This window comes from Pangasianodon hypophthalmus, chromosome 26 (genome assembly GCF_027358585.1).
Source record: "Pangasianodon hypophthalmus isolate fPanHyp1 chromosome 26, fPanHyp1.pri, whole genome shotgun sequence".
NCBI classification, from domain to species: Eukaryota; Metazoa; Chordata; class Actinopteri; order Siluriformes; family Pangasiidae; genus Pangasianodon; species Pangasianodon hypophthalmus.
The window spans coordinates 20,275,217-20,297,212 of record NC_069735.1 but is presented as its reverse complement, the minus strand read 5'-3'; the positions used below and the strand labels follow the sequence as shown (position 1 = coordinate 20,297,212).

Genomic DNA, 21,996 nt, shown 5'->3' with positions numbered 1-21,996 from the left:
CGTAAACCATTGGTGAGCGTCAAAAACAGGAAGGCCAGATTAGAGTTTGCCAAACGACATCTAAAAAAGCCTTCACAGTTCTGGAACAACATCCTATGGACAGATGAGACCAAGATCAACTTGTACCAGAGTGATGGGAAGAGAAGAGTATGGAGAAGGAACGGAACTGCTCATGATCCTAAGCATACCACCTCATCAGTGAAGCATGGTGGTGGTAGTGTCATGGCGTGGGCATGTATGGCTGCCAATGGAACTAGTTCTCTTGTATTTATTGATGATGTGACTGCTGACAAAAGCAGCAGGATGAATTCTGAAGTGTTTCGGGCAATATTATCTGCTCATATTCAGCCAAATGCTTCAGAACTCATTGGACGGCGCTTCACAGTGCAGATGGACAATGACCCAAAGCATACTGCAAAAGCAACCAAAGAGTTTTTGAAGGGAAAGAAGTGGATTGTTATGCAATGGCCAAGTCAATCACCTGACCTGAATCCGATTGAGCATGCATTTCACTTGCTGAAGACAAAACTGAAGGGAAAATGCCCCAAGAACAAGCAGGAACTGAAGACAGTTGCAGTAGAGGCCTGGCAGAGCATCACCAGGGATGAAACCCAGCGTCTGGTGATGTCTATGCGTTCCAGACTTCGGGCTGTAATTGACTGGAAAGGATTTGCAACCAAGTATTAAAAAGTGAAAGTTTGATTTATGATTATTATTCTGCCCCATTACTTTTGGTCCCTTAACAAGTGGGAGGCACATATGCAAACTGTTGTAAATCCTACACCGTTCACCTGATTTGGATGTAAATACCCTCAAATTAAAGCTGACAGTCTGCAGTTGAAGCACATCTTGTTCGTTTCAGTTGAAATCCATTGTGGTGTGTAAATGTTAGGATTGTGTCGATGTCGCAATATTTCTGGACCTGACTGTAAAGTGTAGTTGGTTAGTATTTGAACAGCAATACAAATTTGTTCTTTACAGGGGGATTTGGTGAAATTGCTCTAAACAGACTTGGTCTCGCTTCCAGTATCGTAGACTGACGTTCTTGACAAGTGTACAGTGTACACTCACATTAAAGCCCGCACTAATGATGCTCTGGATCAGGGCATTCACTTGGCCCTGGTCCCAGCCACTGATGTTACTGAGTGTAGACAGAGCACTGTTTATCACACTGGAGGGGGTGGAGCTTATCTGGCCCACAGTCAGGCCCACACACTGGCTGCCCAAAGATTGGATGGTGGATGCAGATACATTGGGGAACTTTGCTACCAGCACCGCTGTGACCTGAGAGGAGAAGAGGATTATAGTTAGCTTGCACTTTGACAGAATAACTGACTGACAGGGTCTCATTGATCGATCACCTCTGGATTCATTTCTGTGCAGAAGTTGTTGATGCTCGTCAGGATGGTCTTGATGTCTGCATCTCCAAGGTGAACAAACATGGAGGAAGGAGTTCGACACAGCAGCTCAGCTGGCAATCTATAAGATCACAAACAACCTTTTAAAAATGCGTACAAAGATATTTATCCTTGTATGTAGTCCGTTACCTAAGGGGGTTGAATTGATGAGGCTGGATGAATAAATAGAATAAGTAGTTGTTAGTGTGGAGTGTTACCCGAGTGGGCTGAAGTCAGGATTCTGGATGTATAACTCTGTTGTGTAGTACTCCAGGACACTGGCTGAAATTCCTGAGTTGTTGAACAGCTGAAGATTTTCTGCGTTCTGCAGGAACGCACTCGTCTAAAGGACACAATAAAACACACACATTAATACGTCACTATGGGTGTGTGTTGTGTTAGGTAGATAATACATTATATGTAGATGATCAGAAATAATCATGTGTGTAAATGTCTGAATGACTAACATGTATGATTACAGGTATGTTTGTTGTTGGTGTGTGAGTTTGTGTGTGTGTGTGTGTGTGTGTTAGTATGTTACCATGTTTCCTGTTAGGAATGACTGCAGGTCAGCGAGGTTAATGAAAGTGATGAAGAATCCGATGTTGTCAGCAAACCAGGCGGTGGAGTTCAGAAGAGGATCTGAGGAGTTATAGCAGCGGGGGCTGCCATCTGCAAGATACACATACAGATAGTTATGTTGAGACTCACATACTGTGCACACACAATTATAGGAAATGAAGCATGGATTGCTTGGATTGAAGGATATGCAGTACTATTCAGCAGAGAGAGAGAGAGAGAGAGAGAGAGAAGAGAGATATAGTTATTCTTACCACTGCTGTTCAGATACACTTTTATGGAGCTATACACATCAGCTGGGGTGAAATCAGTTGTGGAAAAATTGTAGTTGTCCCCCAGGATAGACACCCTGCTCACAAGCACACACAAACACACATTTATACATACATACATATATACATATAGAAGTGATTTTAGTACAGATCCTCAATTTTTTAGCCAAGAGACAGGGGGCAGTGTTTGTGCTGACAACCCTGTGTAATGGTACATCAAACAAATACTCACAGTTTCCTGTATGACAGACAGGAGGCGCCACTGAGCTGGGCAGAGCTGATGAGCTGAGAACTGAGGTAGGGCAGGTAGTGAACCACGGTGACATTAAACCACTGTTCTACATCAGCCTGAGACGAGGCATTGAGAGCACGAGGCCACACACACCCCAACGTGTGGCTGGCCAAAGCTGAGGATAAAACAGACCCCTGTAGAGAGAAACAGGGATTATTCTATGAGCTAATCCTGATATAATAAAGGCAAGTAATCCACATGGACTAAAAGGGTAGGTGAAATGAAGACAGGTGTACCATCTCCAGGTATTGATTGGTTCTATTGTAGTTGTTGAGGAGTGTGCAGAGCTCAGAACCATCAATGACTGTGTTTGGCCTGTTCAGAAACTCGCTGAGTTCTTCCGGAGAGATGGAGCCCAAAAGCTAGAGGACACAGAGCAGAGACAACGCACTCGTTACAGAGGGAGATGTTGACAGCTCATTGGCTGCCGCTTAAACTATTAGTGAGCGACTCACTGACACGATCAGTGTTATAGAGCAGAAATACCTCTGCCTGTCGGTCAGCTGGGATCAGAGACAGGAAATCTTTCAGGTCAGGGAATCCAAAATTGAGGAACATCTGTTTCAGGAACACGTAGAAGCTTCCTCTGCCGTAGCAGCTCAGGCCTGTGAGGCAATATAGGGCACTAATGAAAAAAGTCTGTGGTGAATTCGGATTGATATTAGACCAGTGAATGTGGGACACTCCTGACTTAGCCCAAATTCTTCATCTGCCAATCACATCTACTGATCACTGCCTGCACACTGGACTAGGCTGAGTCAGCAAATACACAAGCAAGAACACGCACACTTGAAACACACACACACACACACACACACACACACAGAGACACACCTTGGCTGGACTGGTACTTGAGATAGTCTTGTGTGTAATTGAAGACAGTGTCGGACTGTGTTGCAGAGAGGTCACTGTACACTTTATCAAGTCCTTTCACTCTGTAAACACAACGACATAGAAGTCAACAAGTTAAAAATCAAAGAAAGTATTCTTCTTAATAGATCTGTGCGTTCATGTTGAGGAGGAGCTCACATCTCTCTGTAGGAGTCACAGCTGATGTTCATGGGGATGATCGACAGGGTGTTTGGACCAATCCCAGGAAGGAAGAAGGAAAGGTAAGTCTGGAACCACAGGGCAAAGTCCCCTGGGCTGAAACTTTGGAAGTGAGGCACCAGATCCAAGAGTGTCATGTTCAGAATGGTGTCTGATATTGCTGAAGGAATGCTAGTCATGTTCATCTGCAAACACACAGCAGCACGGATTAACAGTCTGGACACACTCGGACTCCATCAATTAGTATGCATAGAATAAACGTGTCTTATTGCGAAAAGAAATGTGCCCTGGTTTGTAGACTACAGAGATCCTCACTTGTATTGCAGTCTGGTGGAAGACTGTCAAGAAGCTGCCAAGTTGATTCCGATCTAAAGATGTGATCGCACTGCTAAACACCTCTCTAAACACAGAGTCATTTCCCAACACTCCTGAATCCGGCTGCAAGATGAACTGTGCCTTCTGCTCACTGGACAGTAAGCCTAACACTGCAACCTGCAGGACAAAACATGCATTTCACACATTCTGTTCACACCAGCTCAGTGGTACAGCAGCTGCCTGCCCTCTCCCCCAAAATCCAGAGGCCAACTGGTACTACTATAGTCAATTGCAAACTCACAAGAAACATAGAGTTGGTGCAACTTTGATGTTACTCACGCTGGAGAAATTTGCATTTAGAATTTTGAGCTTTTCCAAGGGGGCATAATTGGAGAAATTGCCAAGGTTCTTTTCAAGCCACTTATTGCTGCCAGAAGTGTTGGAACGACAGCCAGGGTCTGAAAAGATCACAGACCATTAGTTAAATTAATCAGAACATTCTCAAGGGCTCTTGGTTTATTTCATTCAGGCAATCAATTGGCTTAATCTCAACAGGCTAAAAGAAGTATAAGACTGCCAGCTTTCTCTAGTAGAACAATTAAAAGGGGCCTATGTACCTGGGAGGTCAACTCTTGACAGGAAGGGAAAGATGAATGAAGTAAAGACCAACTGCTTCTGTTCCTCTTTCATGAGTGATTCCTGACTGCTAAGAGCTTCCACCCTAAGTTGGATGAGAACAGATCAGATTTTGTCATGAATTACTTCATCTTCATGTCCTAAATAACACACGTGGAGTTCTAAAATTCCATTGTCCATACTTACACAGCCTGGTAGCTCTCACAGCTGAAGCTTTTGGAACTGAGGCTGGACAGAAAGTCTGTGGACACTGATGACAAAAATGGTCTGAGCCTCATCTGGAACCACTCAGTGATGAAAGTGGCATTCATCAGCTGTGCTGCAGTGAAGTCCTTGATTATCACCTCCCAGATGGCATCAAGTATATTTGGGTCAGGCCGAATGCTGCTGTGGGTCTACATGAATGAGTACATACTTCAGTGCATAGCAGTGCACAAATGTTTTTTTTTTTTTCCACTACAGCGCCAATCAAATTTTCATACCATGTTTGAAAACCTGTCCAGTACATCATCCAAAGGTCCAGGAAAATTCTGGAAGAAAAGCTTCCAAGCGCCTTTAGAGTAGTTCAGGCTGCTTGGCAGTTTGCATGTGAGCAGTGTGGCCAGATCATCAGAGGATAGAACAACAACCTTGAAAGACAAGAAACAGAGGGTTCTGTGGTCAACTCATCTTCTGCGTAAAAGGACTGAACCTGAGGAGAGGTATTTTGTTCATAGAGGACTCACTGATGAACAGGCATAGGCAGGAATGCTGAAGTTACACAGTACTGCAGAAACATTTCCAGATGCGAACTCGCTATCAAGTGGGTGACTGTGCAGAACAAAGAATAATGTTATACATCTACTAAAAACTTTCTCTATAAAGTTTGCTCCTTTTCCATTTGATAAAAAAGCTCACCTGTCTACACCATAACAAGGGTTGTGGTTGATGATGCCAAGATTCAGTGTGTTCAGATCAGATTGGTTCTGTCGTGACACCCAGGACTGAACCACTGAGGAGTTCTCAAACAGCTTCAGATCAGCTATGTTTACCCCCATTAGATCCCTCACTGTGCTCACATTCAAGATCTGGCACACACAAAAACAGTTTTCATCAAGTTCATCTGCAGTTTTCTTTATTTTACTTCTTATAACTCAAGCATCCACTATGTTCATTTAATGTTTTATACCTTGAGAACAGCAGGGTCCAGACTAATGAATATGGTGATGTCCATACTGATGTTCTGGGTAGAAAGAGCTTGTATATCCTCCACAGGAGCTCCACCTATACACACACACACACACACACACACACACACACACACACACACATGTTAACAACTAAATTCATGGTGTGTGGGTGTGTGTGTGTGTGTGTGTGTGTGTGTGGGTGGATGCGGGTGTGCATATGTGCATGCGTTTGTGCATGCGTACTTTTCATTCAATCCAACTACTACTGTTCTAAAACACTACACCTGTGTGTGTGTTTAGTATTTCTGTGTATGTGGATGATTGTTTTACCCAGGTAAGGTCTCATAATTTGGTAGTATGTTTTGGCATTGCTGCGCTGATTGCTGAATGAAGTGTTGGCTGTGATGTACAGAGCGGATTTCTGTTCAGTGGTACATGAGGAAAGATCTGGAAACAGGACCTCCCTACATAGAGAAAAAAAATGCAAACTATATGAGCAATAATGCACTCAAATTATTCTCAAATCTCTTTATTCATCCATGTTTGTGTATGTACAGTATGTACCTGTGAGTTTGTACTTACTTTAGGCTCTCAGCATTGATATTTTCCAGTACACTGATGTTTAAAGTACAGATGTTGGAACCAACTGCATTTATTTCAGCACTTCCCAGAGAGCGATTCCCCATGCTCAGATACCTCATAATAACCGCTTTACTCTACAAAATACACAAACATTATTCTAGTAGCAAGCACATCAGTGTCTGAGGATTGAAAATGCTTAACTAGTATGGTTTTGATCTATTACTGGTTTAAACAAGCTCTGACATACTTTAAGTTTAAGATAAAGACCAGACCTGGAGCTCCACCTTCTTCTTCTACACCAACTGTAGGAAATGTAAACACTTCCCTTCATACTAAAATTTCTCTCTCTCTCTCTCTCTCTCTCTCTCTCTCTCTGAAGGATCAGAGACGCTCTCTCTCCCTCTCTCTGAAGGATCAGAGATAATCCCTCTCACCCTCTATGAAGGATGGCAGATATTGTCTCACTGTCTTTGAAGGATCTCAGACGATCTCAATCTCTTTCTCTGTTTCTCCCAGAGGTGTTGAAAACATGGTCTTAATTCACAAATTGGTTGTAATACACATGAAGACAACACTGTGGTTGTACCCACAGTAGTAATCAATCCAAAAAATTTTTTACTGGTCTCACACACACACACACACACACACACACACACCCTTCTATTACCTTTTCTGGTTCCCAGAGTCCATCATTTGAGTCTATTAAAGAAGACAGTGTGTCAATTATGGTAATGTTCCACTTGCTAATGTCATCAATAGTGGCCACACGAGAAGCGGATCCCAGTAGCTGCAGCACACCATCAGTAAGGCCTGATGGGTAAATCTACACATGCACACAAAATCAACAATTTATTATATACCACCTAACACACACTGTCCAAAATGTTGTGTGGGTGAATCCACCACGCACGCAAAGACAGACATTAAACTCACAACACAAAAACAAACCCTGTTTGACAGGGGTACATTTTCAAAACATACAATATGCAAGTATCATATTTAAACCGACACTGTCAGTAATGTCAGAATTTTATGACTGAAAGGCACAAACAACCTCCTCTTTCGTGTAGTGCTACTGTAGTGCTAAAGAGTCCCAGTGTCACAGTGTTCAGTGCTGCTGACCTGGTTTAACTTGTTCAGAATGACGGTCTGGAGGCTGGTGTCCACCACTTTCTCAGTGATGGCTGCCAGGTTGTTCTGCAGGACAGCGATGTCCAGATACAGATCAAACTGGGTGGAGTTAAAGCCGAAAGGAAACGACGCATCTGCAATTGTCACCGCTGTGATGTTGCTCACTGTTAGACACAGAACAAAGTTAATCACTGAAGGACAGAATCTAAAATATATCCCTGTATCTCAGTGCTTTTTACACTGTAAAGTACTGTTACCTGTAGCACTTTCTGAGTTGCATTCTGTAAAGAATGTCCTCAGCTTCTTCATCGGGATCTTCTGCTTCCTCAGGACTGAAAAGAACTTCCTCCTTACATTCTTCAACAATGCACACACACAGACATAACATTAAATTAGTCCCAAAAGGTCTAACATTGGGTCAATAAATCAATCACAAGCGCAAATTTAAAACTGAACAGTTTTACATACAAAGCTAAGTGTGTTGCAGAGGTCTGATTTGAAATAGACAGCCAGGATGCCGATTTGCTCCACGGTCTGCTCATTCCACGTTGAGGGATTACTGATTAAGAAAAAAAAAATGTCTATGAGATCTTATTCATATCTAATACAATACAGTTATAGACACAAATCATTGCATTTGGTTTATGCCATTTTAACACCAAGTCTAACATTATTAGAACAATTTAAATGCAGTTACGGTTCAGAAATATTTTTCTACAGCTCAACCAAATTCAAAGGTATGCACTGATCTGCAAAAATCTCTGTCTCACCCATAAGCGGTGTTCCCACTGAGGAGCAAAGACTGTACAGCAGTGATCTGAGAATCAGAAAGATCTCCACAGTTCTTCAGTTTCTCCAACATGAGAGGGTGAGAGTTCTGGATGTAGGAGGAGTCCAGTGTGCAGGCCATATTCCCCAGAACCTCCACCTGATAACTGGTCAGGCTCACACCAGATATACCCTACAATGTCAAAAACCACGAAGGAGTGTCACATTAAAACGCAGAATCTGTAAGAACGGGGGTTCTTGTGAGGATTCCAATGTTTAGTGTCAAGATCTCTGACTGTCTTATGTTTGAATATGTTGAATTATGATCTCAGAGATTTGGAGTTCTTGTCTGAAATGTTGCGTTTGCCTCGAGACAGTTTAGTGTCTCCTGAGTGACTGAGCGATTTCCATCACTGCACCCTCTATGCCCAAAACTTTCTTTTCAGTATTTAGAGGTCAGAAAACCTGAGTACAATTCCTGATCTGGGAACCACCCAAAAGCATTCTATTGTTGTTCTATGTCACAGTCGGAATTGAACTTTGCTCACGTGGATTTTCATATGACTGCTATGCTGATGACACTTGATGCATCCTCTCCTTTCCTCCTATAGACAATCATTTTTCTGAATAGAGCATGTAGTAGATGGCAGCTCCTCAGCTGAAACTAAATCCCAGCAAGACTGAGTGCTGGCCAGAGTGTTGCTGTTGTGGAGATGCACGCCCACATCAAGATCTTGAGATCTCCATGGACAACTCTCAGATCTCAACACCTCACAATGCATGCAACCTTGGGGTATTTCTGGACAATCAATTGTCCTTCACTACTCATATTGCTAAGCTGACTGCTAACATCAGGAGGATCTTGAGGCCATTTCTATCCACAAAGCTCACTCAGGTGCTTGTTCATTCCCTCATCATCTTGAGACTGGACTACTGAATGTCGCAGTTCTGCCCCTGCATACCACCCGCCCGCTGCAACTGTTCAAGAGTGCAGCTGCCAGACTTGTTTTCAACCTTTCCACATTCTCCCACACCAACCCAGAGCTGTGCTCCCTCCACTGGCTTTCTGTTGCTACTGCATCAGATTTAAAACACAAAGACAAAAACGGACAAGCACATGCATACCTGAAGGCACTTATCACAGCCCACTCTCTACCATACTCACTGGCTGTCTTCAAACTAAAAAAACTCAAGACCCAACTCTTCACCAAGCCCTTGTATTAAAACTTCCATTAAACAAATCCCTTGTCTTTTGTCTCTGTTTTTTATTCTGTACTAACCACCAATACAGTTTCAGCGGAATGGTATTCTTACTTCCTATTCATAGACCTAGTGAATTAGCATATTAATATATGTTTTTGATAGGGCACAAAGCACTAATGTAAGTCACTCTGTAGAAGGGAATCTGATAAATGCTGTAAATGTATATTTCAACATTGGAATTTCATGAGACACAAATTGATTGAAAGATTGGGTGACTTGTTTTCCATAACATTTAAGTGCTAATATTGAGTGTTGGTCTATGAACATGTTATTGTGTATGTTTTACCAGGCAGTCCTTTGCATCATTGAACAGGATGGTCTTTTTGTCAAGGCTGTGGGAAAGAACGGAGAAATCTGCTCTGCCCACGGCACTGAAATATGACTGGCAGTTCTCCTTCTGTATCTTCTCATAGCTACAACACACACACATTACAGATAGCATATGACCCATATTCTTAACCTCAGATACTTGAAAACTGGGAATGCAGGGGAAGTGTGCCTTATCTTTTATATACGGTACATTGTGTACGTGAACGTGTTACACACCTGTAGTACAGAAGCATATCAGAGGGGACGTCAGTAAAGCTAACAAATGGATCGTCTTTCACGTAGTTGTACATGCAGGTCAGCTGAAACACAAAACACACTGTGACTGTGTGGTATCTCAGGTACCAGTAAAAGTTTGGGTCCACTTGCTACCTCTGTTTCAGACTGTGTGCGGAATGTGAATGAATATCAGAGTGTATGTACCTGAGCCTCTTTCAGGAGGACCTTGTCTCTGCCTGCACGTGGTCTACAGGCTTTGACTAGATCTTTGGCTTTCTGCTGTGGGAGAGTCTGAAGTGAGCTGCAGGTAAATCCCTGCAGTATTGATGCTGACAGGCTGTGGGGAGAAACACACACACACACACAGTCACACACAGACATACACACACTGATGAACCAAAACACAACATCTTATTGGACTCTGGCAGAATCATATGCGTTATCTGGATTGTTCACCCAGTGGTTATTTACACTGCCTATGTAAGCGAGTCAGGCTGTGTTTGTGTGTGTGTTTCTAACTCACTCTTCTGGATTATCACTGGCATTGGCCACTGCACCAAACAACATCATAGCCTGGTAAAAATCAAACAAAGAATTCAAAATTTTATTGATGCGTTTTACACCCTGAGATCCAAACTAGACAGGAATTCAGACCTCTGTAAGTGCTGTGATCACAGTCAAGCCATGTTACTCTAGGTTTTCAGTATAACAAAGTGATTTACATTTCTCTGACAATGTAGGTCTGTTCAGTTACCTGTTCGTGACTCCAGCTCTTGTTATTGATGAGTGAAACGTCAACAGAGCTCAGTGAGGTCAGTAGAACAAGTGGAATATACATCACGAGTGCATCCGGAACATTCTGTAGCACTTCAGTTTGGTCTACAGAGATTACCTGGGAGAAAGTGTGGGAGCAGACCTTCAACTTTTCCAGACTAAACAAACTGCATTCTGAACAAAGGATTGATTTTAAATTAAATTAAACTGGTATAGAACACAGTAATGTAAATCTCCATTTCAGTAATGTGCTGTAATGTATTTTGCATGTGTGTGTGCATGTGTTCTGTGTGTGTAAGAGAGAGAATACCTTCTGGACAAATGTCTTTTGCAGAATAACTGGTGCTGACAGAATGTTATTGATGAATGCTGGATTCTGCGATAAAGACAGAAGCTGAGACGATGGGATGATGGAGATGGTTGCAGAGGGAACGCCACCGAGGAGTGTTCCCAGGGACTCCAGAGAGGAGGCACTGCTGATCTGTGAGGCAAAACAATCAGATCTTCAACTTTAAAAAAAGGAAAAAAAAAATATGAATCTGCTGTTTTCGATCTGAACGCAGGGAGTATTTAAGGGAGTATTTAAATTACAGCACTTTTCTTTATATACAGTCACGTCCATAAATATTGGGACATCGACACAATTCTAACATTTTTGGCTCTATACACCACCACAATGGATTTCAAATGAAACAGCTTTAATTTGAGGGTATTTACATCCAAATCAGGTGAACAGTTTGCATATGTGCCTCCCACTTGTTAAGGGACCAAAAGTAATGGGACAATTGGCTTCTCAGCTCTTCCATGGCCAGGTGTGTGTTATTCCCTCATTATCCCAATTGCAATGAGCAGATAAAAGGTCCAGAGCTCATTTCAAGTGTGCTATTTGCATTTGGAATCTTTTGCTGTCATCTCTCAAGATGAGATCCAAAGAGCTGTCCCTATCAGTGAAGCAAGCCATCATTAGGCTGAAAAAACAAAACAAACCCATCAGAGAGATAGCAAAAACATTAGGCGTGGCCAAAACAACTGTTTGGAACATTCTTAAAAAGAAGGAAAGCACCGGTGAGCTCAGCAACACCAAAAGACCCGGAAGACCACGGAAAACAACTGTGGTGGATGACCGAAGAATTCTTTCCCTGGTGAAGAAAACACCCTTCACAACAGTTGGCCAGATCAAGAACACTCTCCAGGAGGTAGGTGTATGTGTGTCAAAGTCTACAATCAAGAGAAGACTTCACCAGAGTGTTCACCACAAGACGTAAACCATTGGTGAGCGTCAAAAACAGGAAGGCCAGATTAGAGTTTGCCAAACGACATCTAAAAAAGCCTTCACAGTTCTGGAACAACATCCTATGGACAGATGAGACCAAGATCAACTTGTACCAGAGTGATGGGAAGAGAAGAGTATGGAGAAGGAACGAAACTGCTCATGATCCTAAGCATACCACCTCATCAGTGAAGCATGGTGGTGGTAGTGTCATGGCGTGGGCATGTATGGCTGCCAATGGAACTGGTTCTCTTGTATTTATTGATGATGTGACTGCTGACAAAAGCAGCAGGATGAATTCTGAAGTGTTTCGGGCAATATTATCTGCTCATATTCAGCCAAATGCTTCAGAACTCATTGGACGGCGCTTCACAGTGCAGATGGACAATGACCCAAAGCATACTGCAAAAGCAACCAAAGAGTTTTTGAAGGGAAAGAAGTGGATTGTTATGCAATGGCCAAGTCAATCACCTGACCTGAATCCGATTGAGCATGCATTTCACTTGCTGAAGACAAAACTGAAGGGAAAATGCCCCAAGAACAAGCAGGAACTGAAGACAGTTGCAGTAGAGGCCTGGCAGAGCATCACCAGGGATGAAACCCAGCGTCTGGTGATGTCTATGCGTTCCAGACTTCGGGCTGTAATTGACTGGAAAGGATTTGCAACCAAGTATTAAAAAGTGAAAGTTTGATTTATGATTATTATTCTGCCCCATTACTTTTGGTCCCTTAACAAGTGGGAGGCACATATGCAAACTGTTGTAAATCCTACACCGTTCACCTGATTTGGATGTAAATACCCTCAAATTAAAGCTGACAGTCTGCAGTTGAAGCACATCTTGTTCGTTTCAGTTGAAATCCATTGTGGTGTGTAAATGTTAGGATTGTGTCGATGTCGCAATATTTCTGGACCTGACTGTAAAGTGTAGTTGGTTAGTATTTGAACAGCAATACAAATTTGTTCTTTACAGGGGGATTTGGTGAAATTGCTCTAAACAGACTTGGTCTCGCTTCCAGTATCGTAGACTGACGTTCTTGACAAGTGTACAGTGTACACTCACATTAAAGCCCGCACTAATGATGCTCTGGATCAGGGCATTCACTTGGCCCTGGTCCCAGCCACTGATGTTACTGAGTGTAGACAGAGCACTGTTTATCACACTGGAGGGGGTGGAGCTTATCTGGCCCACAGTCAGGCCCACACACTGGCTGCCCAAAGATTGGATGGTGGATGCAGATACATTGGGGAACTTTGCTACCAGCACCGCTGTGACCTGAGAGGAGAAGAGGATTATAGTTAGCTTGCACTTTGACAGAATAACTGACTGACAGGGTCTCATTGATCGATCACCTCTGGATTCATTTCTGTGCAGAAGTTGTTGATGCTCGTCAGGATGGTCTTGATGTCTGCATCTCCAAGGTGAACAAACATGGAGGAAGGAGTTCGACACAGCAGCTCAGCTGGCAATCTAAAAGATCACAAACAACCTTTTAAAAATGCGTACAAAGATATTTATCCTTGTATGTAGTCCGTTACCTAAGGGGGTTGAATTGATGAGGCTGGATGAATAAATAGAATAAGTAGTTGTTAGTGTGGAGTGTTACCCGAGTGGGCTGAAGTCAGGATTCTGGATGTATAACTCTGTTGTGTAGTACTCCAGGACACTGGCTGAAATTCCTGAGTTGTTGAACAGCTGAAGATTTTCTGCGTTCTGCAGGAACGCACTCGTCTAAAGGACACAATAAAACACACACATTAATACGTCACTATGGGTGTGTGTTGTGTTAGGTAGATAATACATTATATGTAGATGATCAGAAATAATCATGTGTGTAAATGTCTGAATGACTAACATGTATGATTACAGGTATGTTTGTTGTTGGTGTGTGAGTTTGTGTGTGTGTGTGTGTGTGTGTTAGTATGTTACCATGTTTCCTGTTAGGAATGACTGCAGGTCAGCGAGGTTAATGAAAGTGATGAAGAATCCGATGTTGTCAGCAAACCAGGCGGTGGAGTTCAGAAGAGGATCTGAGGAGTTATAGCAGCGGGGGCTGCCATCTGCAAGATACACATACAGATAGTTATGTTGAGACTCACATACTGTGCACACACAATTATAGGAAATGAAGCATGGATTGCTTGGATTGAAGGATATGCAGTACTATTCAGCAGAGAGAGAGAGAGAGAGAGAGAGAGAGAGAAGAGAGATATAGTTATTCTTACCGCTGCTGTTCAGATACACTTTTATGGAGCTATACACATCAGCTGGGGTGAAATCAGTTGTGGAAAAATTGTAGTTGTCCCCCAGGATAGACACCCTGCTCACAAGCACACACAAACACACATTTATACATACATACATATATACATATAGAAGTGATTTTAGTACAGATCCTCAATTTTTTAGCCAAGAGACAGGGGGCAGTGTTTGTGCTGACAACCCTGTGTAATGGTACATCAAACAAATACTCACAGTTTCCTGTATGACAGACAGGAGGCGCCACTGAGCTGGGCAGAGCTGATGAGCTGAGAACTGAGGTAGGGCAGGTAGTGAACCACGGTGACATTAAACCACTGTTCTACATCAGCCTGAGACGAGGCATTGAGAGCACGAGGCCACACACACCCCAACGTGTGGCTGGCCAAAGCTGAGGATAAAACAGACCCCTGTAGAGAGAAACAGGGATTATTCTATGAGCTAATCCTGATATAATAAAGGCAAGTAATCCACATGGACTAAAAGGGTAGGTGAAATGAAGACAGGTGTACCATCTCCAGGTATTGATTGGTTCTATTGTAGTTGTTGAGGAGTGTGCAGAGCTCAGAACCATCAATGACTGTGTTTGGCCTGTTCAGAAACTCGCTGAGTTCTTCCGGAGAGATGGAGCCCAAAAGCTAGAGGACACAGAGCAGAGACAACGCACTCGTTACAGAGGGAGATGTTGACAGCTCATTGGCTGCCGCTTAAACTATTAGTGAGCGACTCACTGACACGATCAGTGTTATAGAGCAGAAATACCTCTGCCTGTCGGTCAGCTGGGATCAGAGACAGGAAATCTTTCAGGTCAGGGAATCCAAAATTGAGGAACATCTGTTTCAGGAACACGTAGAAGCTTCCTCTGCCGTAGCAGCTCAGGCCTGTGAGGCAATATAGGGCACTAATGAAAAAAGTCTGTGGTGAATTCGGATTGATATTAGACCAGTGAATGTGGGACACTCCTGACTTAGCCCAAATTCTTCATCTGCCAATCACATCTACTGATCACTGCCTGCACACTGGACTAGGCTGAGTCAGCAAATACACAAGCAAGAACACGCACACTTGAAACACACACACACACACACACACACACACACACACAGAGACACACCTTGGCTGGACTGGTACTTGAGATAGTCTTGTGTGTAATTGAAGACAGTGTCGGACTGTGTTGCAGAGAGGTCACTGTACACATTATCAAGTCCTTTCACTCTGTAAACACAACGACATAGAAGTCAACAAGTTAAAAATCAAAGAAAGTAAAGAATAGATCTGTGCGTTCATGTTGAGGAGGAGCTCACATCTCTCTGTAGGAGTCACAGCTGATGTTCATGGGGATGATCGACAGGGTGTTTGGACCAATCCCAGGAAGGAAGAAGGAAAGGTAAGTCTGGAACCACAGGGCAAAGTCCCCAGGGCTGAAACTTTGGAAGTGAGGCACCAGATCCAAGAGTGTCATGTTCAGAATGGTGTCTGATATTGCTGAAGGAATGCTAGTCATGTTCATCTGCAAACACACAGCAGCACGGATTAACAGTCTGGACACACTCGGACTCCATCAATTAGTATGCATAGAATAAACGTGTCTTATTGCGAAAAGAAATGTGCCCTGGTTTGTAGACTACAGAGATCCTCACTTGTATTGCAGTCTGGTGGAAGACTGTCAAGAAGCTGCCAAGTTGATTCCGATCTAAAGATGTGATCGCACTGCTAAACACCTCTCTAAACACAGAGTCATTTCCCAACACTCCTGAATCCGGCTGCAAGATGAACTGTGCCTTCTGCTCACTGGACAGTAAGCCTAACACTGCAACCTGCAGGACAAAACATGCATTTCACATATTCTGTTCACACCAGCTCAGTGGTACAGCAGCTGCCTGCCCTCTCCCCCAAAATCCAGAGGCCAACTGGTACTACTATCGTCAATTGCAAACTCACAAGAAACATAGAGTTGGTGCAACTTTGATGTTACTCACGCTGGAGAAATTTGCATTTAGAATTTTGAGCTTTTCCAAGGGGGCATAATTGGAGAAATTGCCAAGGTTCTTTTCAAGCCACTTATTGCTGCCAGAAGTGTTGGAACGACAGCCAGGGTCTGAAAAGATCACAGACCATTAGTTAAATTAATCAGAACATTCTCAAGGGCTCTTGGTTTATTTCATTCAGGCAATCAATTGGCTTAATCTCAACAGGCTAAAAGAAGTATAAGACTGCCAGCTTTCTCTAGTAGAACAATTAAAAGGGGCCTATGTACCTGGGAGGTCAACTCTTGACAGGAAGGGAAAGATGAATGAAGTAAAGACCAACTGCTTCTGTTCCTCTTTCATGAGTGATTCCTGACTGCTAAGAGCTTCCACCCTAAGTTGGATGAGAACAGATCAGATTTTGTCATGAATTACTTCATCTTCATGTCCTAAATAACACACGTGGAGTTCTAAAATTCCATTGTCCATACTTACACAGCCTGGTAGCTCTCACAGCTGAAGCTTTTGGAACTGAGGCTGGACAGAAAGTCTGTGGACACTGATGACAAAAATGGTCTGAGCCTCATCTGGAACCACTCAGTGATGAAAGTGGCATTCATCAGCTGTGCTGCAGTGAAGTCCTTGATTATCACCTCCCAGATGGCATCAAGTATATTTGGGTCAGGCCGAATGCTGCTGTGGGTCTACATGAATGAGTACATACTTCAGTGCATAGCAGTGCACAAATGTTTTTGTTTTTTTTTTCACTACAGCGCCAATCAAATTTTCATACCATGTTTGAAAACCTGTCCAGTACATCATCCAAAGGTCCAGGAAAATTCTGGAAGAAAAGCTTCCAAGCGCCTTTAGAGTAGTTCAGGCTGCTTGGCAGTTTGCATGTGAGCAGTGTGGCCAGATCATCAGAGGATAGAACAACAACCTTGAAAGACAAGAAACAGAGGGTTCTGTGGTCAACTCATCTTCTGCGTAAAAGGACTGAACCTGAGGAGAGGTATTTTGTTCATAGAGGACTCACTGATGAACAGGCATAGGCAGGAATGCTGAAGTTACACAGTACTGCAGAAACATTTCCAGATGCGAACTCGCTATCAAGTGGGTGACTGTGCAGAACAAAGAATAATGTTATACATCTACTAAAAACTTTCTCTATAAAGTTTGCTCCTTTTCCATTTGATAAAAAAGCTCACCTGTCTACACCATAACAAGGGTTGTGGTTGATGATGCCAAGATTCAGTGTGCTCAGATCAGATTGGTTCTGTCGTGACACCCAGGACTGAACCACTGAGGAGTTCTCAAACAGCTTCAGATCAGCTATGTTTACCCCCATTAGATCCCTCACTGTGCTCACATTCAAGATCTGGCACACACAAAAACAGTTTTCATCAAGTTCATCTGCAGTTTTCTTTATTTTACTTCTTATAACTCAAGCATCCACTATGTTCATTTAATGTTTTATACCTTGAGAACAGCAGGGTCCAGACTAATGAATATGGTGATGTCCATACTGATGTTCTGGGTAGAAAGAGCTTGTATATCCTCCACAGGAGCTCCACCTATACACACACACACACACACACACACACACACACACACACACACACACATGTTAACAACTAAATTCATGGTGTGTGGGTGTGTGTGTGTGTGTGTGTGTGTGTGTGGGTGGATGCGGGTGTGCATATGTGCATGCGTTTGTGCATGCGTACTTTTCATTCAATCCAACTACTACTGTTCTAAAACACTACACCTGTGTGTGTGTTTAGTATTTCTGTGTATGTGGATGATTGTTTTACCCAGGTAAGGTCTCATAATTTGGTAGTATGTTTTGGCATTGCTGCGCTGATTGCTGAATGAAGTGTTGGCTGTGATGTACAGAGCGGATTTCTGTTCAGTGGTACATGAGGAAAGATCTGGAAACAGGACCTCCCTACATAGAGAAAAAAAATGCAAACTATATGAGCAATAATGCACTCAAATTATTCTCAAATCTCTTTATTCATCCATGTTTGTGTATGTACAGTATGTACCTGTGAGTTTGTACTTACTTTAGGCTCTCAGCATTGATATTTTCCAGTACACTGATGTTTAAAGTACAGATGTTGGAACCAACTGCATTTATTTCAGCACTTCCCAGAGAGCGATTCCCCATGCTCAGATACCTCATAATAACCGCTTTACTCTACAAAATACACAAACATTATTCTAGTAGCAAGCACATCAGTGTCTGAGGATTGAAAATGCTTAACTAGTATGGTTTTGATCTATTACTGGTTTAAACAAGCTCTGACATACTTTAAGTTTAAGATAAAGACCAGACCTGGAGCTCCACCTTCTTCTTCTACACCAACTGTAGGAAATGTAAACACTTCCCTTCATACTAAAATTTCTCTCTCTCTCTCTCTCTCTCTCTCTCTCTCTCTCTCTGAAGGATCAGAGACGCTCTCTCTCCCTCTCTCTGAAGGATCAGAGATAATCCCTCTCACCCTCTATGAAGGATGGCAGATATTGTCTCACTGTCTTTGAAGGATCTCAGACGATCTCAATCTCTTTCTCTGTTTCTCCCAGAGGTGTTGAAAACATGGTCTTAATTCACAAATTGGTTGTAATACACATGAAGACAACACTGTGGTTGTACCCACAGTAGTAATCAATCCAAAAAATTTTTTACTGGTCTCACACACACACACACACACACACACACACACCCTTCTATTACCTTTTCTGGTTCCCAGAGTCCATCATTTGAGTCTATTAAAGAAGACAGTGTGTCAATTATGGTAATGTTCCACTTGCTAATGTCATCAATAGTGGCCACACGAGAAGCGGATCCCAGTAGCTGCAGCACACCATCAGTAAGGCCTGATGGGTAAATCTACACATGCACACAAAATCAACAATTTATTATATACCACCTAACACACACTGTCCAAAATGTTGTGTGGGTGAATCCACCACGCACGCAAAGACAGACATTAAACTCACAACACAAAAACAAACCCTGTTTGACAGGGGTACATTTTCAAAACATACAATATGCAAGTATCATATTTAAACCGACACTGTCAGTAATGTCAGAATTTTATGACTGAAAGGCACAAACAACCTCCTCTTTCGTGTAGTGCTACTGTAGTGCTAAAGAGTCCCAGTGTCACAGTGTTCAGTGCTGCTGACCTGGTTTAACTTGTTCAGAATGACGGTCTGGAGGCTGGTGTCCACCACTTTCTCAGTGATGGCTGCCAGGTTGTTCTGCAGGACAGCGATGTCCAGATACAGATCAAACTGGGTGGAGTTAAAGCCGAAAGGAAACGACGCATCTGCAATTGTCACCGCTGTGATGTTGCTCACTGTTAGACACAGAACAAAGTTAATCACTGAAGGACAGAATCTAAAATATATCCCTGTATCTCAGTGCTTTTTACACTGTAAAGTACTGTTACCTGTAGCACTTTCTGAGTTGCATTCTGTAAAGAATGTCCTCAGCTTCTTCATCGGGATCTTCTGCTTCCTCAGGACTGAAAAGAACTTCCTCCTTACATTCTTCAACAATGCACACACACAGACATAACATTAAATTAGTCCCAAAAGGTCTAACATTGGGTCAATAAATCAATCACAAGCGCAAATTTAAAACTGAACAGTTTTACATACAAAGCTAAGTGTGTTGCAGAGGTCTGATTTGAAATAGACAGCCAGGATGCCGATTTGCTCCACGGTCTGCTCATTCCACGTTGAGGGATTACTGATTAAGAAAAAAAAAATGTCTATGAGATCTTATTCATATCTAATACAATACAGTTATAGACACAAATCATTGCATTTGGTTTATGCCATTTTAACACCAAGTCTAACATTATTAGAACAATTTAAATGCAGTTACGGTTCAGAAATATTTTTCTACAGCTCAACCAAATTCAAAGGTATGCACTGATCTGCAAAAATCTCTGTCTCACCCATAAGCGGTGTTCCCACTGAGGAGCAAAGACTGTACAGCAGTGATCTGAGAATCAGAAAGATCTCCACAGTTCTTCAGTTTCTCCAACATGAGAGGGTGAGAGTTCTGGATGTAGGAGGAGTCCAGTGTGCAGGCCATATTCCCCAGAACCTCCACCTGATAACTGGTCAGGCTCACACCAGATATACCCTACAATGTCAAAAACCACGAAGGAGTGTCACATTAAAACGCAGAATCTGTAAGAACGGGGGTTCTTGTGAGGATTCCAATGTTTAGTGTCAAGATCTCTGACTGTCTTATGTTTGAATATGTTGAATTATGATCTCAGAGATTTGGAGTTCTTGTCTGAAATGTTGCGTTTGCCTCGAGACAGTTTAGTGTCTCCTGAGTGACTGAGCGATTTCCATCACTGCACCCTCTATGCCCAAAACTTTCTTTTCAGTATTTAGAGGTCAGAAAACCTGAGTACAATTCCTGATCTGGGAACCACCCAAAAGCATTCTATTGTTGTTCTATGTCACAGTCGGAATTGAACTTTGCTCACGTGGATTTTCATATGACTGCTATGCTGATGACACTTGATGCATCCTCTCCTTTCCTCCTATAGACAATCATTTTTCTGAATAGAGCATGTAGTAGATGGCAGCTCCTCAGCTGAAACTAAATCCCAGCAAGACTGAGTGCTGGCCAGAGTGTTGCTGTTGTGGAGATGCACGCCCACATCAAGATCTTGAGATCTCCATGGACAACTCTCAGATCTCAACACCTCACAATGCATGCAACCTTGGGGTATTTCTGGACAATCAATTGTCCTTCACTACTCATATTGCTAAGCTGACTGCTAACATCAGGAGGATCTTGAGGCCATTTCTATCCACAAAGCTCACTCAGGTGCTTGTTCATTCCCTCATCATCTTGAGACTGGACTACTGAATGTCGCAGTTCTGCCCCTGCATACCACCCGCCCGCTGCAACTGTTCAAGAGTGCAGCTGCCAGACTTGTTTTCAACCTTTCCACATTCTCCCACACCAACCCAGAGCTGTGCTCCCTCCACTGGCTTTCTGTTGCTACTGCATCAGATTTAAAACACAAAGACAAAAACGGACAAGCACATGCATACCTGAAGGCACTTATCACAGCCCACTCTCTACCATACTCACTGGCTGTCTTCAAACTAAAAAAACTCAAGACCCAACTCTTCACCAAGCCCTTGTATTAAAACTTCCATTAAACAAATCCCTTGTCTTTTGTCTCTGTTTTTTATTCTGTACTAACCACCAATACAGTTTCAGCGGAATGGTATTCTTACTTCCTATTCATAGACCTAGTGAATTAGCATATTAATATATGTTTTTGATAGGGCACAAAGCACTAATGTAAGTCACTCTGTAGAAGGGAATCTGATAAATGCTGTAAATGTATATTTCAACATTGGAATTTCATGAGACACAAATTGATTGAAAGATTGGGTGACTTGTTTTCCATAACATTTAAGTGCTAATATTGAGTGTTGGTCTATGAACATGTTATTGTGTATGTTTTACCAGGCAGTCCTTTGCATCATTGAACAGGATGGTCTTTTTGTCAAGGCTGTGGGAAAGAACGGAGAAATCTGCTCTGCCCACGGCACTGAAATATGACTGGCAGTTCTCCTTCTGTATCTTCTCATAGCTACAACACACACACATTACAGATAGCATATGACCCATATTCTTAACCTCAGATACTTGAAAACTGGGAATGCAGGGGAAGT

The 21,996-nt window shown here is 42.7% G+C and overlaps 6 protein-coding genes across 7 annotated transcripts in view; all 6 read right to left on the bottom strand.

Annotated features, from left to right (window-relative positions):
• LOC113525404 (uncharacterized) overlaps positions 1-2,500 on the bottom strand; it is a 34,966-nt gene extending 32,466 nt beyond the window's left edge. Inside the window, exons 1-5 of one of the 2 annotated variants that reach the window (XM_053229718.1) lie at positions 2,231-2,500; positions 1,939-2,069; positions 1,616-1,740; positions 1,362-1,479; positions 1,072-1,284 (exon numbers count right to left, since the gene is read on the bottom strand). In XM_053229718.1, the coding sequence (XP_053085693.1) occupies positions 1,072-1,284; positions 1,362-1,479; positions 1,616-1,740; positions 1,939-2,069; positions 2,231-2,369 (726 nt within the window). In that variant the 5' untranslated portion in view covers positions 2,370-2,500. The remainder of the gene's footprint in view (positions 1-1,071; positions 1,285-1,361; positions 1,480-1,615; positions 1,741-1,938; positions 2,070-2,230) is intronic. The other variant, XM_053229719.1, reaches the window with a different exon arrangement.
• Positions 2,360-3,775, bottom strand: LOC128317527 (uncharacterized). Its single transcript, XM_053229735.1, has 5 exons — positions 3,570-3,775; positions 3,375-3,475; positions 3,027-3,145; positions 2,777-2,902; positions 2,360-2,674 (listed from the first exon to the last, which is right to left on the bottom strand). The coding sequence occupies exons 1-5, from the start codon at positions 3,773-3,775 to the stop codon at positions 2,477-2,479; spliced, it is 750 nt and encodes a 249-aa protein (XP_053085710.1). The 3' UTR covers positions 2,360-2,476.
• Positions 3,776-3,829: 54 nt separating this feature from the next.
• Positions 3,830-9,905, bottom strand: LOC128317518 (mesothelin-like protein). Its single transcript, XM_053229724.1, has 16 exons — positions 9,741-9,905; positions 8,194-8,384; positions 7,892-7,982; positions 7,681-7,780; positions 7,415-7,587; positions 6,960-7,115; positions 6,293-6,426; positions 6,041-6,174; positions 5,710-5,804; positions 5,439-5,608; positions 5,267-5,351; positions 5,024-5,170; positions 4,728-4,936; positions 4,523-4,626; positions 4,245-4,363; positions 3,830-4,082 (listed from the first exon to the last, which is right to left on the bottom strand). The coding sequence occupies exons 1-16, from the start codon at positions 9,903-9,905 to the stop codon at positions 3,831-3,833; spliced, it is 2,325 nt and encodes a 774-aa protein (XP_053085699.1). The 3' UTR covers position 3,830.
• Positions 9,906-9,954: 49 nt separating this feature from the next.
• Positions 9,955-14,540, bottom strand: LOC128317521 (uncharacterized). The gene is made up of 10 exons (XM_053229727.1): positions 14,269-14,540; positions 13,973-14,103; positions 13,650-13,774; positions 13,396-13,513; positions 13,106-13,318; positions 11,085-11,255; positions 10,755-10,892; positions 10,524-10,573; positions 10,205-10,337; positions 9,955-10,083 (listed from the first exon to the last, which is right to left on the bottom strand). The coding sequence occupies exons 1-10, from the start codon at positions 14,405-14,407 to the stop codon at positions 9,955-9,957; spliced, it is 1,347 nt and encodes a 448-aa protein (XP_053085702.1). The 5' UTR covers positions 14,408-14,540.
• On the bottom strand, positions 14,394-15,812 carry LOC128317524 (uncharacterized). The gene is made up of 5 exons (XM_053229731.1): positions 15,607-15,812; positions 15,417-15,517; positions 15,065-15,183; positions 14,815-14,940; positions 14,394-14,712 (listed from the first exon to the last, which is right to left on the bottom strand). Exons 1-5 carry the CDS (start codon positions 15,810-15,812, stop codon positions 14,515-14,517), a joined length of 750 nt encoding a protein of 249 aa, XP_053085706.1. The 3' UTR covers positions 14,394-14,514.
• On the bottom strand, positions 15,732-21,952 carry LOC128317519 (mesothelin-like protein). Its single transcript, XM_053229725.1, has 16 exons — positions 21,788-21,952; positions 20,241-20,431; positions 19,939-20,029; positions 19,728-19,827; positions 19,462-19,634; positions 19,007-19,162; positions 18,336-18,469; positions 18,084-18,217; positions 17,749-17,843; positions 17,478-17,647; positions 17,306-17,390; positions 17,063-17,209; positions 16,765-16,973; positions 16,560-16,663; positions 16,282-16,400; positions 15,732-16,119 (listed from the first exon to the last, which is right to left on the bottom strand). The coding sequence occupies exons 1-16, from the start codon at positions 21,950-21,952 to the stop codon at positions 15,868-15,870; spliced, it is 2,325 nt and encodes a 774-aa protein (XP_053085700.1). The 3' UTR covers positions 15,732-15,867.
• Between the last annotated feature and the right edge of the window lie 44 nt (positions 21,953-21,996).

What these genes read in the sequence shown, in the direction of transcription:
- LOC128317527 (XM_053229735.1), bottom strand. Translation starts at nt 3,775, where the DNA reads ATGAACATGACTAGCATTCCTTCAGCAATATCAGACACCATTCTGAAC. An exon ending in CAAGTACCAGTCCAGCCAAG is followed by an intron (nt 3,146 to 3,374) that starts GTGTGTCTCTGT and finishes ATTGCCTCACAG; the next exon opens with GCCTGAGCTGCTACGGCAGA. An exon ending in CAGCTGACCGACAGGCAGAG is followed by an intron (nt 2,903 to 3,026) that starts GTATTTCTGCTC and finishes TGTGTCCTCTAG; the next exon opens with CTTTTGGGCTCCATCTCTCC.
- LOC128317518 (XM_053229724.1), bottom strand. Translation starts at nt 9,905, where the DNA reads ATGGGTCATATGCTATCTGTAATGTGTGTGTGTTGTAGCTATGAGAAG. An exon ending in TCTGCAACACACTTAGCTTT is followed by an intron (nt 7,781 to 7,891) that starts GTATGTAAAACT and finishes GCATTGTTGAAG; the next exon opens with AATGTAAGGAGGAAGTTCTT. An exon ending in TGGACCCTGCTGTTCTCAAG is followed by an intron (nt 5,609 to 5,709) that starts GTATAAAACATT and finishes TGTGTGTGCCAG; the next exon opens with ATCTTGAATGTGAGCACAGT.
- LOC128317521 (XM_053229727.1), bottom strand. Translation starts at nt 14,407, where the DNA reads ATGTATGTATGTATAAATGTGTGTTTGTGTGTGCTTGTGAGCAGGGTG. An exon ending in AGTGTATCTGAACAGCAGCG is followed by an intron (nt 14,104 to 14,268) that starts GTAAGAATAACT and finishes TGTATCTTGCAG; the next exon opens with ATGGCAGCCCCCGCTGCTAT. An exon ending in TCATTAGTGCGGGCTTTAAT is followed by an intron (nt 11,256 to 13,105) that starts GTGAGTGTACAC and finishes TTTGCCTCACAG; the next exon opens with ATCAGCAGTGCCTCCTCTCT.
- LOC128317524 (XM_053229731.1), bottom strand. Translation starts at nt 15,812, where the DNA reads ATGAACATGACTAGCATTCCTTCAGCAATATCAGACACCATTCTGAAC. An exon ending in CAAGTACCAGTCCAGCCAAG is followed by an intron (nt 15,184 to 15,416) that starts GTGTGTCTCTGT and finishes ATTGCCTCACAG; the next exon opens with GCCTGAGCTGCTACGGCAGA. An exon ending in CCAATCAATACCTGGAGATG is followed by an intron (nt 14,713 to 14,814) that starts GTACACCTGTCT and finishes TTCTCTCTACAG; the next exon opens with GGGTCTGTTTTATCCTCAGC.
- LOC128317519 (XM_053229725.1), bottom strand. Translation starts at nt 21,952, where the DNA reads ATGGGTCATATGCTATCTGTAATGTGTGTGTGTTGTAGCTATGAGAAG. An exon ending in AGTGGGAACACCGCTTATGG is followed by an intron (nt 20,030 to 20,240) that starts GTGAGACAGAGA and finishes TTTCTTAATCAG; the next exon opens with TAATCCCTCAACGTGGAATG. An exon ending in CTGCCTATGCCTGTTCATCA is followed by an intron (nt 17,210 to 17,305) that starts GTGAGTCCTCTA and finishes TTGTCTTTCAAG; the next exon opens with GTTGTTGTTCTATCCTCTGA.